General features: G+C 48.0%; 1 protein-coding gene across 3 annotated transcripts in view; it reads right to left on the reverse strand.

The window, feature by feature from the left end:
- yki (Transcriptional coactivator yki) overlaps positions 1 to 2,655 on the reverse strand; it is a 205,484-nt gene extending 202,829 nt beyond the window's left edge. Inside the window, exon 1 of one of the 3 annotated variants that reach the window (XM_075891124.1) lies at positions 1,936 to 2,655. In XM_075891124.1, the coding sequence (XP_075747239.1) occupies positions 1,936 to 2,441 (506 nt within the window). In that variant the 5' untranslated portion in view covers positions 2,442 to 2,655. The remainder of the gene's footprint in view (positions 1 to 1,935) is intronic. The other 2 variants (XM_075891125.1, XM_075891123.1) reach the window with 2 other exon arrangements.
- Positions 2,656 to 15,087: the final 12,432 nt, after the last annotated feature.

Consider the following 15,087-nt stretch of genomic DNA (forward strand, 5'->3'; position numbering starts at 1 on the left):
CCGGTTCCTTGCCCTCGCTTAGGCAAACAAAGCCATGCGTGGCATGAAATTATAACGCACTAACGTAATTTTAAAAAACTGCAGGCAAGAGGTTAGCGAACAAGATAGAGCTCCGAGCCATGAGATACGTCAGTCGTATTGAACGCATATCCTAGCGCTGATAGGTAGGCGCGACATTTTCAAAGCGACTTCGGCCGTGGGAACATTACCTCTATCTCACAGAAGTGCGGTAGGCGTGCTCAGCTCGCTGTATCGTACAAACAGATCTAGCAAGTTATGTCATACAAAGGAGGACAAAGCGAATCTTCCCTGACGACGGTGCATCTCGTCAATTTAATGGGGCGCGAGGTTTTGATTTTACCACAGTGGTCCAATGAATGCCAGCACCTGCACCTTCCACTTTTGACGGGGCCACTGTTACGACCCTGTCGTGAAGCGAGCGATGACGCACGATCAACGGAAACTCCTGATGAGGTTGGTGCTCAGCGCATCGCTCTTTCATACACCCTGAGACACAACACGACGGGCAGACACAGCATTCGAGCACGACAGGTCACAAAGAGGGAAAGACGCGGGCAAGAAAACTCTCACATAGTCTGCGAGCGGCCGGACAGTGATCCATCCAGATGTGCGAACAATCCCCACACCGTGAAACCACACCTGCCACGGTCAAACTACGAACGCGCGCGTTCACACGGCCTTTTTTTTTTTTTTTAGCAACCTTCTGCGTCGCTGTGCATGCGCGCTCGCTGCACGCACGCACACACAAAAGAAGCCGGGTCTTTTTAAGCCTACGACTGTCCGGCGGCCGTCAGCAGGTGCTTTTGGGCCACCCTTTGTCTGCTTTGTCCCCACAGGCAGCTCGCCACCGAGCACAAGCGATGCAGGCCACACCGCGACAGGTTCATTCCTATCACGGAATCGCCCCACGCCCTAGCAGCCATCGACAGTTCGGGGGAGCTGGTTTTGCTGCCGCGCGAACAAAAAGTCAACGAGATCCAATGGCAGCCGCGACGACCGCGCAGAGACTGCACCGCGCGCGCGCAATTTCTCCGCGGCCTGCCGCTTGGCTCAACTTGGGACACCCGACCGATCTGACTGCTTTGCATGCTACTATCTAGTCGCACGAAGGTCGCTAATCCAAAGAAAGAAGAGCAGAAAAAAGAAAAAGCGGAGAGCCGAGCGGCAGGCCGCGGGAACGGAGAAATTACGCGCGCAACACAGTCACACCGCCATCGTCGCGTTGTTGCCGCTGCGCTCTTTTTAAAAGCGGCTGGCTCGCCGTGACGACGGAGAAACAGCTGATAGCGAGACTGCAGCGGAAATTGGGGCATGCGCCCTCGCGCGTACTCCGAGCAGCCACAGTTGCTCGTGGGCAAAACAGAAAAAAAAAAAGAAAAACAAGAACGCTCGGAAAAAGCGTCGCCGCCCCGCTTTCTCGTTCTCTTCCTCAGCGCGTGTTGTCGCAGTAAGCAATCTTTACAGTGAGATAGCTCAGCACCCAGAGTTCACAATACGCTAGACCACAGGTTTTCGTCTAGGACTGAGCGGCGGTCCCGGGACAGGACGCAATGCCGCATGGTCGCCGGAAGGTGTATGCATGGGGAATAAGATCACGGGACTCGCGAGGCTAGCGAGAGCATGGTGGCAAGTAGGAAGCTCGGCCCACATTTAGATGTTGCTACGCGACGCGCACATCAGCTGGAAAGCGTTCGCGGCTTGGAATCAGTCAGCCGGCCATCCGTCAACTTGTTGCACTGATCGAAAACGTAATGCCCCTTATGCGCCGGTCCGAACATTCCGGCAAGAAAACGGGCCTATAACGTTGGACAATTCGTAACAATGACAGGCGAGACGCTTCAACAGCATGACAGTAGTAACATTGCTAGTAAACGATGGTGGTGACACTGTGTGAGACACAGAGAATTAACTCACTTGAGGAAGTAGCGCTGCCCCGTGGACGTCTTGGCCATCTCCCACCCTGGGGGCAGATCGTCGACGAGGTCGTAGCTCTGCTGGCGCAGATGCTGTGGGCTGGGCGCGTTGTAGCTCTGCTGTAGCGAGGCGGGTGACGAGTGCGCCCGCGGGTGGTTCACGGGTAGCGATGGCGGGGCAGCCACGGCCGCCGCAGCAGCAGCTGCTGCTGCCGCCGCCGCCTCCGATGGCGAGAAAGTGGCGTCGCTACTCGATTCACGGCTGTGCGAAGCCGACTTGGAGCGGTCGGGCTGCTGGAAAAATGAGGCGGGCAGGTTCCGCAGCCGCATGGGCACACTCAGCGGAACCCTGTCGCTGGGCTGCATGACAGCCTTGAAGAGATCGTCCAGGTTGATGTCACTGTCACTTCGAATGCGAACGATGTGGTTGGGGCCCTTCTGCTCGATCATTTCCCCGCGGCCGTTCGTGGCCGCACCGTTGTTGGGCTGAGAAGGCGACGACGACATCTTGGCGGCGGCGGCGGTAATCCTGGGCGCCGAGGCTGTGAGAATCGTCGACGACTTGCCCGGGCTGCTCACGAGAACGCTATGACAACGCGGCAGTCACGCTGCTGGGTCTCCGGCAATGCACACACACGCACACAACACACACGCACGACCCTCGACACAGTGCTGCCAACCCGAGAGGCAACCCTATTCCCGTCTACTGGGCGAGCGTGTGTTGCGGAGCGCCTGCGGCCGACGCCGGTGCACTCACATGCACGCATCCGCCGCTGCAAGAAATAGTTCCAAAATACCGCTTCACTGTATTAACATTTTTGGCTTTAAAAGTACCCTGAACTATCTTTTTAGCACATCAACGCCTTTCTTTAATTCTATGAGACTAAATAGTCACTGTTACGAAAACAATCACAAAGTTTGATTGTTCTCAGAGTTCGCTCGCACCCAGAAAGAACTCGCAGCGGCGGAAGGAGTCACCCCCGCACTCTGACTGGCCGAAAGTGGCCTAGTGGGGTGGGTGACGTCAACTCTCCGAGGACGTGACATCATAACGTCACGACAAGTGTGTGATGAATGAACAGAGAGCGCGCGAGATTCAAATTCATTCTGTTAACAGCAGCGCGTGGAAACGACATCGTGCTTTGTAAAAGGTGCCAGAGTAGATAAATTTAATTATGAAAATGACGTACACAAATAATTGTGGTGTATATACGATGACATTTTTTTACAGGCCGTTGTTTTGTTGCGATGCCTTTTCGCGCTTTGTCGCTTGTGAGGACGACGGCCTGTCAACGTTATCAAGGTGATCACCAGCCGTATCGGTAGGCGACAAGAGTGGTATAGAATTCATCAGGAGGCATTGCACAGCGGCCATTCTCAGCGCACTGAAAGATGAACACGTCTGCAGGAAACTTTGTTTCTGTGTGCGTGCGTGCGTGTGTGTTTGTACGCAACTGCCGTATTTCATGGCATTATCTCCGCACCTCCTACATAAGCCACCACAGAAAGGCAACCTCGAAGACTGCTGGAGCTTTAGCAATTTGATTGCACCAAAAATTAATATTTATTCAATAGTTGTTTGGGTTTATCGTCCCAAAAGCACTATATGGTTATGAAAGACGCTGTAGTGGAGGGCTCCGGAAATTTCGACCACTTAAATCTAAGCATACGGGCTTCAAGAATTTTCGCCTCCACCCTGCACAGACAATTGCGTCGACACTGACTGAATAGGTGGGGCCAGATCTTGTCACTTAGTTTTATTCCCTTAGCAACTGAAAGTTCAGCTCGTGCCTGAAAACAAAAAGCGGGCATTTGTGTTTTCTACTTGCACAAAGCTATGCTATGTAAAAAAAATGAACTGCTATTTAGAAGTAATATGATGTCTTTGTGTTTTTACTTTCAACGGCTTGCATGAGAAGCCTGATTTACACACGCTTTAGTTTTATTCAAAGATGAAAGCCTTAAATGCCTGTTCATTAGCGTAGCCAGGAGAGGGGAGGGCTTCAAACCACCACCACCTTCCCAAAAATGTGTCAATTTTGCATGTTTATACACTCACGCATATATGAAAACGCACGCACGAACATAAATAAATTAAGTTTGTAACCTCCAACCCCCGAAAAAACTTCTGGTCGCGCTACTGCCTCATCAAACGCGAAAACTGAGCGCCAGCGGCATCAACACGAGTGAAGCAAAATATAATCACCATATGGCGTAACCACATAACGTCACACATGACCAAAGTGTGACCTTATCGTGGAATCACGTCACACGATGGCGTCGTGACCTGACACTGTGGGGGAGGATCAATACATCGGTTTAGAAGAAGAATGTGTTTTTTTAGCGACGCGATGTCCTTCTCGTCCACCGCTTCGTACTGTCGTGCCAGGGCAACCCCCGCCCAACCCCACCCCTCGGGTTAAAACATCTGCGACCTGTGAAGGAACCATCGACCTAGAGTTGTGCACATCACCAACCCATCTGTGTGATGTTTGGCCAGATCCCCTTCCTCGGTGTCAAACACCTACAAACGGACAGTGACCTGCCTGCCAGGCGATTGAGCACTTCACCCTCCTCCTCCGGGCTGTGCACGTCCCCAACCAACACCTCCTAAAAATTCTTGCCCCAACCCTCCTACACGGATTTGCACACGGCTACGGATTCGCCCATGGCACCTCTCCGGCATTTTAAGACCTTGCTGGTCCACTGTAACACTTGTTAGAAGACTCACCCCAGCCGACTTTGTCATGCAATTTGGCTGTGTCGCTACAACCTGCTAAACCTGCTGTAAACGTTGCTACTTGTTTTGTTTTGCAAAGCGTTTGCCTCTTGCTCTACTCCGGGACGAAAAGTCCAACTTCGACCAACGACGGCCACATAGCTATTGTGGTAGGACACTGTGACAATCCCATTCATAAGAGACACCCAGCCGCAGCGCACGTGCCGGCACACCTGCCGCACCGAAGCGGAAGGTGAAAGGGCGTCGCCGATTTGGGCTGGTGTCCCGGCACGTGCGTTGCGGCTGGGCGGCTAGCGAGGCGTCCTGCCTCCAGGTGTGCTACCTGCAGTTTGCAGGCTGCACAGGGCCTCTGTAGATAATGGCATTAATGCGTGATCATGTTTACGCAAACTATATTTTTGATGGCTTACAGTCTAAGAGCACTAAGCAATTCGCAGCTTGACAGCGTGATCTTATGCTGCTGCCTGAGTCACTTGCTGGAGTGATAGTTTATTCTTGTAAATGGGGTCGTTTGGTAACAGCTGATCTTGCTCTGCAAGCGGAAAATCAACGCATTTGCTCAGACCTCGTGTATATGTGAAGGAGGCACTAATGTACAAAGACGGACAAACGACGGTCAAATGAACATATTGCTTGGCATTGCTGCTATTCGCGAAGAAAGGAAAAACTTTATTGGGTGAGTTAGTTTAGGTCCTTTACGGACTCAGATTTCTTGCGGCGAAGCTGTGCTCCATCAAAACATTCTCATTACGTAGCAGTAATAATGAAATTCTTTCACGGTACGGACAGCCAGTTAATAAATTGCGAACAAATATGCAATTGTTGTGTCTCGAAGTTTCGATTAAAATGCATGATTTTATTATCTCTTTTAGCCAAGCAAGGGCGGGCAATAAGCCACCCCCCCCCCCCCCTCCTACTCAAGTAAGAGTGGAGGTGCAATGTCTGCCCCATACATTGACTTAATAGGGAGGGGAGCGTTGTGATAAACCTCCCCCAGCCCCCACCCCCAAAAGAGAAGAAGCCTGTGAAAGTCTATGTTATCTACCGTTATTTCTCACGCGTCTTTGCAGACCAGCTGGGTCCTACTAGCATAAACTAAGAAAATAGTCATTAATACGTTTAAACTGAATAAAACGATTACTCTGCGTCTCAACTTAACAAGTAAGGAAAAAGAACACAAAAGCAGAATATGCATCAGGATGAGCAACAAGTACTACAAGCTAACTTTATCAACACACGATTACAAGGTTGTCTGTGACTCACTGATGCACGTCTTATACATGCATGCCAGCTAGGTCCCTTCGCCGCGACTTGACTTAGGCTTAAGCGCGGAGCATACTCAATTGAAATTGGCTGCTTTATTTCAACAATGTCTTCGTGTTCCTGACCGTAACACATTGCATATCAATAAAGTTTTTGTGTAGTTGCCATCTGTCGCTCTTCATTCTTGCCCATTGACAATACTTTTGTGGGCCTCTCGGAAAATGTAGAGCAATCGCCAACCATTTCTGGACTGATTTTAACAATGTGGCACCCATCAGCTGAACATTTCGTATAGTTCCGCTTTCAACTCCCTTCTGGTAATTAGGTCTAACTGATAAATTACTTTGTATTCACCATTTTTTCCTCGGCAAACATTCTGTCGACCATAGGAAGAACCGGTTTCAGCCACTGGCGTAGAAAGGAGTTGGCACACCGCCCCCCCCCCCCCCCCACCTCCCCTTGAACAATATTCTGCCTGCGCACTGGTTGCAGTCATCGCATTGGTGCTACTAAACTCTTATAGAACAATCAGTCCTGGCGGCACCACAATCCTTAAACTGCATACATATGAGTTGTTGTTTTTATTCTATCTAAGGTGCCCCTTGTCACGCAGAAAATTCTTTTCTGAGCACGGTAATATACAGCAACTTTCCATTTCTGAGAACATGAAAACTTTTCATGGTCTGAGCACGGTGGCACGCAGCAACTTGGCACTTCGTACGACAAAGCTCAATGGTCACCGAACTGACTCTCGGCTACTGTCACGACTCCAGACACGCGAGGAAGACGCGAAGACGGTGAACAGTGCTGCGAAAACCGGCTTTGGCGACAAGAACTTCGTTATAGCAAAGGATGCCCATACTCTGTTCAGAGGGGCGGGCGAGGAGGATATCGAAACACTCCCCTTTCAGTAGAGTTACCGGATAGATTTAGTGCCGGGGACCCGATGCCACCTGCGTGTACGCAAGCTTTTCCGTTCCTTCGTACTCCCTCCCTGCAGGTGCACCCACGGAGCCTACCCTGGGAGCACCTGCAGGTGCTCACTTGAACAAGTCAGTAAAATCACCTGTCGATCAAGTGTTCAACAAGACGTTTGGGCACTTGCTCAGCAAGTTTCGTGGAACGACGCAGCCCGTCTACACCTACGTGGCAGTGCATTGATTCGTTCCAGTTTCGACCACGTATTCACTGTTTGCCGCTCTATGAGAAGGCCAGACACGAACAATGCGAAAGGTCGGTCCGCCCTAGACTACTGAAACTCGTTTTTGATCAACTGTTCGACATGCTTGAAACTTAAAAAGTGGTGCGAAACAAAAAAAAACACAAAAACTACGTGTTCACAAGGGAAGGTACATGGACTAGGCGAAACTCGTACTGCTTTATTCATTGGAGGTACCATCAAATGAATGGGAAATTTAAACACCAAGAACCCATGTCACCGTGTGCATAAGTCAAGAAGGATGGTCCGCTGTGGTGGTGTAGTGGTTACGATGCTCGGGTGCCGACCAAAAGGTCACGGGCTCGATTCCGGCCGTGGCGGTCGCATTTCGACGCAGGCGAAATACTAGAAGTGTGCCTGCTGCGCGATGTCAGTGCGCGTGAGTCTCTCATAAGCCATCCACTACGGCGTCTCTCGTAATCATATCGTAGTTCTGGGACGTTAAACGCCAGATATTTTTTATTATATTGCTAAATAAAGAAAGAAACGAATGTACAGAACGAAAAAAAAAAAAACATGTATTCATATTTCCAATTCTACCGACAATTTTAATTCCATTCTAGTCGAGGATCACTCGTGTGCGTATGCAATAATTAGTAAATTAGTTTTTCCCTTTTTCCATTACAATTGATCATGTTGCTTCCATTTCCCATTTATTAAGTATTTCTGCCCGTAAATGAAGCAGCGTATATCTACGTTTACCCTGTATCCTTAATACACTGTATCCTCGCTTCTGAACGTGTGTGTGCATGTGCGTGTGTGTGTGTGTGTGTGTGTGTGTGTGTGTGTGTGTGCGTGCGTGTGTGTGTGTGTGTTTCGCGCACAACCTTTTAAGTTTCAAGCCCCTCAAGGCACGTAATTCCACCGAGGGCGGAAAAAAACTTCGTTGTTGTATGTAGTGCACGGCGAACCTCGTTTCCCACGAGTCTTGCTTGACTCTTCCCGGACTGGGCGATGCGGTCCGTGAAAAATCCTCAAACAACGCGATGCTGCCGATTAACTTGCGCCGGTTCACGGTTGGCGCGAAACTCGTCCGCCATCTTGTCCGCTTTTCGACTTGAACGGTGCTTGTCTTTATATTTTCTGTTTATTGTTAAAGCTCGATCTGTGGTACCTAGTGTTAGGAGACTAACTGTTGCGGCCGCCGAGTAGCTACACCCCTAACCACTATGGCTGACAAGGGATCCTGTGAGTTTCTTCTTTTAACTAAATCTCATAAAATCAGTCTTTTTTTTTTTCATTGAGCTGAGCGTTCTGTCGAGAAATTTTCAATGTACGTCATGGAATATGTCGGTAATATTTAGCGATAGAAAATGGTAAGTGTAGGCATCATTCGAGTAAAGGCAGTTTAACTAATGAAATCAATATATTACGCTCATCTGTACGCTCTAAAAAATGATAGACTAAAATGTATGTCTTTCTGTCCCACAGCAATATTTATCATAAGGCTTGCTTGCACTTCCTTTTTTTGAAAACTCCGGGATGAAAGCCTTCATATCAAGAATTCTATGTCACGCTGATTGCGCGCATGTTGTTTGTGACCTGAAGCTGCTGGTCGCGCGGCGATAATGACAGTGAAGGAGCGTAAGACAGATTGGAGATTATTGTTGTGTCACGAAAAGACACCCTTTTTACTCGATCATTTCTTACGCGCTAAAGAAAAAGAAATTGTGTATTTGGGCATTGTTTCTTATGTGATTTTTAAGAGATACAAGAAGGTAAAAGTGAGCCCCGCAACTGTCTGCATCATAGTGCAACACCTCAACAGTACCTCGCGAGGGATTGGAAAAAGGAGGAATTAAAAGGATAGGATTACAGGTATAGAGATATAGAGAGGGGGAAGGAGAGAGTGTGGCGCAGGGACAGCGACACCCATAAGCGAGGAGAAGATAGGAAAGATGGACACGGTCGCAGGAGTCCGAGCACGGGGCACCACTCGGTGAGAGCTCTTGTCGGCGTCAGGAGATGGTGTAGCGCGAGCCTGTCGGCCAAAGCTGCGCTGTCGCCGGAGGTAGCGGGGGCACAACCGGTCGGCACGAAATCCAGAGAGCGAGTCCCGTGGTGTTCCTGCCACACAACAATAATCGTCACCTACTGCGAGCACTTTCCTCGCGCTATCACCACGGTTCCGCTAGTTCGCGGTAGCGAACGGCGCACGCGTTGTCAGTGTGACATAGCATCCCCGACAGGAAAGTGGCCAGCACCGGGTTTTTGTGGAAAGGAAATGAGAGCAAGTCTGACGATTATTTTTGTGTAGCAGGACTATACTCTCCGAATACTCCATTCTTTTCTTAGAGTGTAGAGTGTATTATTTTGGCATGATGGATATCATAAAACGGCACAGGCAGCCTATAGGAGGTTTTTTTTTCTCTGATTTGAATAATAATAATAATAATAATAATAATAATAATAATAATAATAATAATAATAACATCGGGTTTCCCGTCCCAAATCATGATATGGTTATGAAAAATGCCATGTGGGAGGGCTCTGGAAATTTCGGCCACTTGGTAATCTTAAACATGCACTGACGTCGCACAGTATAGACGGGCCTTTAGCATATTGCCTTCGTCGCAACGAAGCACTAAGTTCGAGTTGTTTTGTTTGCCGTAAATTATTACGTTTGCTTGTTATCGGCCACATTTATAACAGTGTGCTTCGGGTGGCTTTGCTTGACTTCTTTTTTTATCGTATGTGAAAATTCCAGCCTCGTTTCTTTTAAAAAATGCATTTTCATGTTGTTTACAACGTGCTGCAAGCGTGAAACTAGTTGCAATATTCGCATTTCGTATCAACTTCATCTAAGCTGACGATAGGGGAAAAAAGAAGTGATGTTGTGCATGTGCGATACAATTATTTTTGACATTTAATCAAGCTCTGATTACCCAACGAATATATGACGCCCATTCACTAGCTTCGCTTTCGGTGTGGTGGCCGTCAGGTATTGCAACCTCTTTGCCCCACTCGTCCGCTCGTTTATATATATATATATATATATATATATATATATATATATATATATATATATATATATATATATATATATATATATATATATATATATATATATATATATATATATATATATATATATATATATATATATATATATATATATATGGAAGAGGAAGAGGTGGATCCAGCCACTCACTTTAGGGGGAAGGGTCGTTTGAATAAATGAATAAATACCGTGGAAGTTGGGGTGGGGGAGATCCTGAGTCCTGGTTTTGGTAGTTACTATCATCACAATAGCTCCACTACAACATAAATACTGATAATTTGCGCTCACAGCGGCCCAACGCATTAGTCACAACCGGTGATAAAAGGTGAACGACAGGCACTATAAGGGAGGATTGTGTTGGCACAGACTGGAGGGGGGGGCAGGGGGCTATTGTCCTTACACCCCCTTTCCCCTCTTGCATTCGCCATTGTCCCACAATGGTCTTCAACCCCCCAAGCTAATCAGAAAAGAAGAAGCAATAAGTAAAATTGTAGTATGCTACAATTTTATTTATTGCCTATAAAGGTGTTCACTATAGTGGAATCCTTTATCGCAGCGTATGATAAAAAACAAAAGTGAACAGAAAACGGCGAAAAAAAATTAAGAGCAACGGTGGACGTCTTTCCTGGTTTCCCGCAACATTGTTTGCGTTGTTTAAAGTAAATTCAGTATAAATTTAGTTCGATTTGGACAGTGAGGAAGTTTGAGGTTTATCTGCTCGAGTGTACCATGCAGTCCAACTTATGCCGAACTTAAAGGAGAAAGTGAAAAAGTGATGGAACGTTTCCGTGAGTGAGATATGTTCTCGCCTCAAAACGTTCTTTTCTAGTGTTTTTTTTTAAATTCTGGTTGACCTTCCTGCCATTCTCTCAATTTATTCTCTCTCTCTCATTCTAGTGCTTTTCTACCAAAAAAGGAGACGTATTTTCAATTCGCGACTGCAGTCCCCGTTGCCAGGATAATGGATCTCGGAAATACGTGGCCTAACACCGTTTAAGTTTTCTTTTTTTAAAGACGATAGGCTTTCTTGGGGACCTTCGACGCAAAATTTTTGGTGTGTCTGTCTGTCTGTCTGTCTGTACATATGTCTGTTTGTCCACTTTTAACGGTATTCTAAACAAATCCATATGACCAAACAATACTCCAAACGGCCGACTGCATCCGCAGCGCCCACCAATATTGCTCAAGGTTGAGCGTTCATACTTGTGCGATTGTCAATTAAAAAACAATTATTGCTTATATCTGAGGCACCATAAAAACACGTCAATATTATGTATTGTTGCGACTCCGGGTCCCGCGGGTCTCAGTTTGGTAGCGGGCCCCCGTCCTAGGACCCATCGTCGAACAAGTCTGATGAGGCGCTCGTAAAAACGACAATTTATTTACATGGTTAGTAACTGAGAAGGAGAACGAGAAGTCAAGAACTGTACATGAGAACTGTTGAACTGTATAGCACTTTATAACTTAAAATACACAAGAGTCTTCCGTTTATATAGCGCCGCGTTGCCAACGCTGGGCGCACTGTCCGCGGCTTCAGCCAATACGGCGCTCCATGGTCTAGATGCTCCACCCACGAAGGAGAGGAAAGGCACCACACAATGCATGAGGAGAGGGCACAATCTACACGATGCCCAAATATGCTCACAAACGCACTGCACCGACCTTTTCGCACACGTCACCAAGTTTCGCGCACGTCCGATGATATTGGCTTCGAAGACTCTTCCGGCAGCTGGGTGAGGTTCGAAAAACCGGCTGCCAGTACACGTGTCAAACTTGCCTGACTGTTTGGGTAGGACAATGTAGTGGTGGGCCAGCATATCTTCGAAATATGCCACCCCATTCAGCCGATCCTATGGAGAAAGGGGAAAAGGAATAGTCAACTAATCCCTTGTGGCTGATGCGGGCTCCCGCAAGGCTGCGGAACATAGTGCATTATCCTTTTCTTCACCCCCACATTCCATTCCTGGTTGTTTGCTAGAAGCTGTGGCCTAGCAGCGCATATCCAGGGGCTCCGCTTGTCCTCGCAAGATGCAGCCACAACCAATTTAGCTTTAGCTTGCAGCCTGAACTGCAAATACCATGCTGGTTCCGAGATTTCCAGATCCTCGGTGACCTCGAAAATGGCCCAGCTGCCTTCGTGTCTGCTTCCAAAGCCTTGCTCCCAGCAAACACAATGGGTTTTCTTGGCTCGTGTGCCTTCCTTGCGCAGACCAGTCCTGGCCCCTTTTCACGTTTTGCTGACAGGAAACCAACCCATCTTGACAGCACACCCTCGCTTGGAATGCGCCGAAATATTTTCGACCCATTCACAAAGGCCGAAAAAATTCAATATATATGACGGTCGTAACAGTATGTGTATTTTAGGGGCGAAGCTCCTTAAGGCGTGGGCTGTGCGTCCCCTGTATGTAGCCACCTCTCGTTTAGTTCTTGCAGTGTCCACTAGATGGCGGTACCGTCTCCCGTATGTGGCAGCGAGTGGCAGCGAGGTCGGACGTGTTTTTGGAGAGCTCCGGAATGACAGCTACAGATAAGTGTTTTTGCATGTTTCCAGCTTGCCTCTATATGTAGCGTTATGAGAACGTAAGGCGCTAGCGTAAAGCTTGATTAGGTCTAGTACGGTGTACGTTTTTTTTTATTAGTATTTTGTACTGTGTCTTTTTTTTCTCCAGCCACCACGTGGCTGAAGCCTGCGCGTAGACCGACCACGTGCATGCGCAGGTGCTGTGAAGTGTAGCGTATTTATTTATTATTGTGGTTCTTTTTGGCTTAGACCAGTGTATTTTAGTACAGTTTTCTAACACGTGGGCATCGGTAAACTGAGCTAGCCATGGTCAAAAAGACCGTAAAGTGTTCAGAGTGCGGGGTAGGGCGGAAGGTGGAAATTAGTGCGGAGGAGAAAGCAGAAGATGACGCCAAGTGTAGACAGTGCGAGTTCGAGGAGAAAATGAAAAATATGATGGCGGTCCAGAGTGGGCTCATGGAGAAAATCGCAGAGCTGGAGAATGCATTGGCGAAGGAGCGAGAGAAAACGTCAGCCATGGAAGAAAGGCTCCGGGCAGCCGAGAAGGGCCTATCGAAGGTCGTGAAAGGGAACGAAGACGCAGGTGACGGCGGAAGCATTATGGCGACGACCCCCCTTGCGGGAGAGATGAAGGAAACAGGCATGACAAAGGCAGATACATTGGCCACAGGGCCCAGCTACCGGGAAGTAGTTTTGAGGGAGGGAGGGAGCAAACCAGCAGCCGTGACTCACGCTAGTCACCTAGTCAGCAGCCAGGTGCAGGTTTCAGAAGGAATGTCTGAACAGGTCATCATCGCCGGTGACTCAAATTTAGTCCAATGCGCAGCGGCAATCAAAGAAAGGGTGAAAGGCGACAAGAGAGTGGCGATAGGGACGTTCCCAGGACAAACGCTGGGGACAGTAATGAGTCAAGCGGGTGAACAACTCGCAGCTAAAGCTAACAATCGTAACCTCGTTGTAATTGCGGGAGGGTTAAATGACGTCCTGAAAAAAGAATCGTCAGGACTAGCGACGACCTTGGCGAAAGGGGTGGATGACATGCGCACCGTGTCCCCCCAGGTGCAAATTGTAGTATGCACAGTACCGGAAGTACCAGTACGCAACGTCAACCTGCAAAGAGCGGTTGTCGACGCAAACAAAGAGATATGGCGAATTAGTCGAGAGAAGGGTTTCGAGGTAGTGGATTTAAACAGGGAAGTGCACAGGTGGGGTGGATTCCAAAGAGACAAGATTCATTTCGATAAGAGGCTTGGACACGAGGTGGGCTGGCGACTGGCAGGACGCGCAGTAGCTTTTTTGGGGGGCTCACGGGCCCTTCGGAGTCCGGGGTAGCTCGTAACAGGGAAAACAACCAGGAGGACGCTTTGACAGGTAGAATTGCGAAAAACCAGAAAAAAGGTAAAAGAAAAAGGAAAAAGGCGCGTGTTGCAATTAGTTACATAAACATGCAGGGTGGCAGAAAGAAGGCAAAATGGTTAGAGATTCAGGAGCAGTTAAACAAAGAACAGATAGGCGTGTATGCGGTTACAGAAACACACCTTAGAGACTTGGAAGAGCCACCACATATTAAAAATTATGTTTGGGAAGGGTGTAACAGGACCATATCGGAAAGGAAAGGTGGGGGTGTAGGAATGCTAATTCACCGCGAAGCCAAATGGGTTAGAGTGAAACAGACGTGTTCAGAGCACCTCTGGGTTCTGGGCACAGTAGGTGGAAAGGAAACGTGGCTAGGGGTAGCCTACTTGTGGACGGGGAATAACTGCAGAGAAAAGAATCAGGAGATAGTGGATTGCATGAGTGCGGATATTAAGGAATTTGGTAATGGGGCCGAAATCATCCTTCTAGGGGACATGAATGCCCACATACATGACCTTGACGGATATTCAGACACCAATGGGAAGTTATTACTAGATCTTTGCGAGCAACATAGTCTGGAGATAGTTAACACGGGGCCTAAATGTGACGGCCAGATCACATGGGAAGTCGGAAACAAGCAATCAAGTATTGATTATTGTCTCATGACTGAAGGAATTTACCACAAACTGACAGAAATGAGGATAGACGAGGAAGGCATTAACAGCTTGGGTAGTGATCATAAACGAATAACATTACAAATGGGATACGAAACTGAAAATATGAGCATGGAATCAAAGTCTGGCAGCTCGTATTTAAATGACAAACAAATAATAAATATAGCCGCAAGAGTCGAGGAAGAAGTAGGCGAAATACCAGGCAAGGACTGGGAGTATAGTGAGCTGTTACATCTAATGACGAAGGAGATAGGGAAAGAGAAGAAAACTGTTTGCTGGAAAGGAAAAAGGAAGCCAAAAAGTTGGTGGAACAAGGAAATCCGGGAGGCGATCGAGAAGCGACGCGAAGCATCACGGGAGCATAGAAAGGCAAAAAAGG

The sequence above is a fragment of the Rhipicephalus microplus genome, chromosome 1 (assembly GCF_043290135.1).
Source record: "Rhipicephalus microplus isolate Deutch F79 chromosome 1, USDA_Rmic, whole genome shotgun sequence".
Lineage (NCBI taxonomy): Eukaryota > Metazoa > Arthropoda > Arachnida > Ixodida > Ixodidae > Rhipicephalus > Rhipicephalus microplus.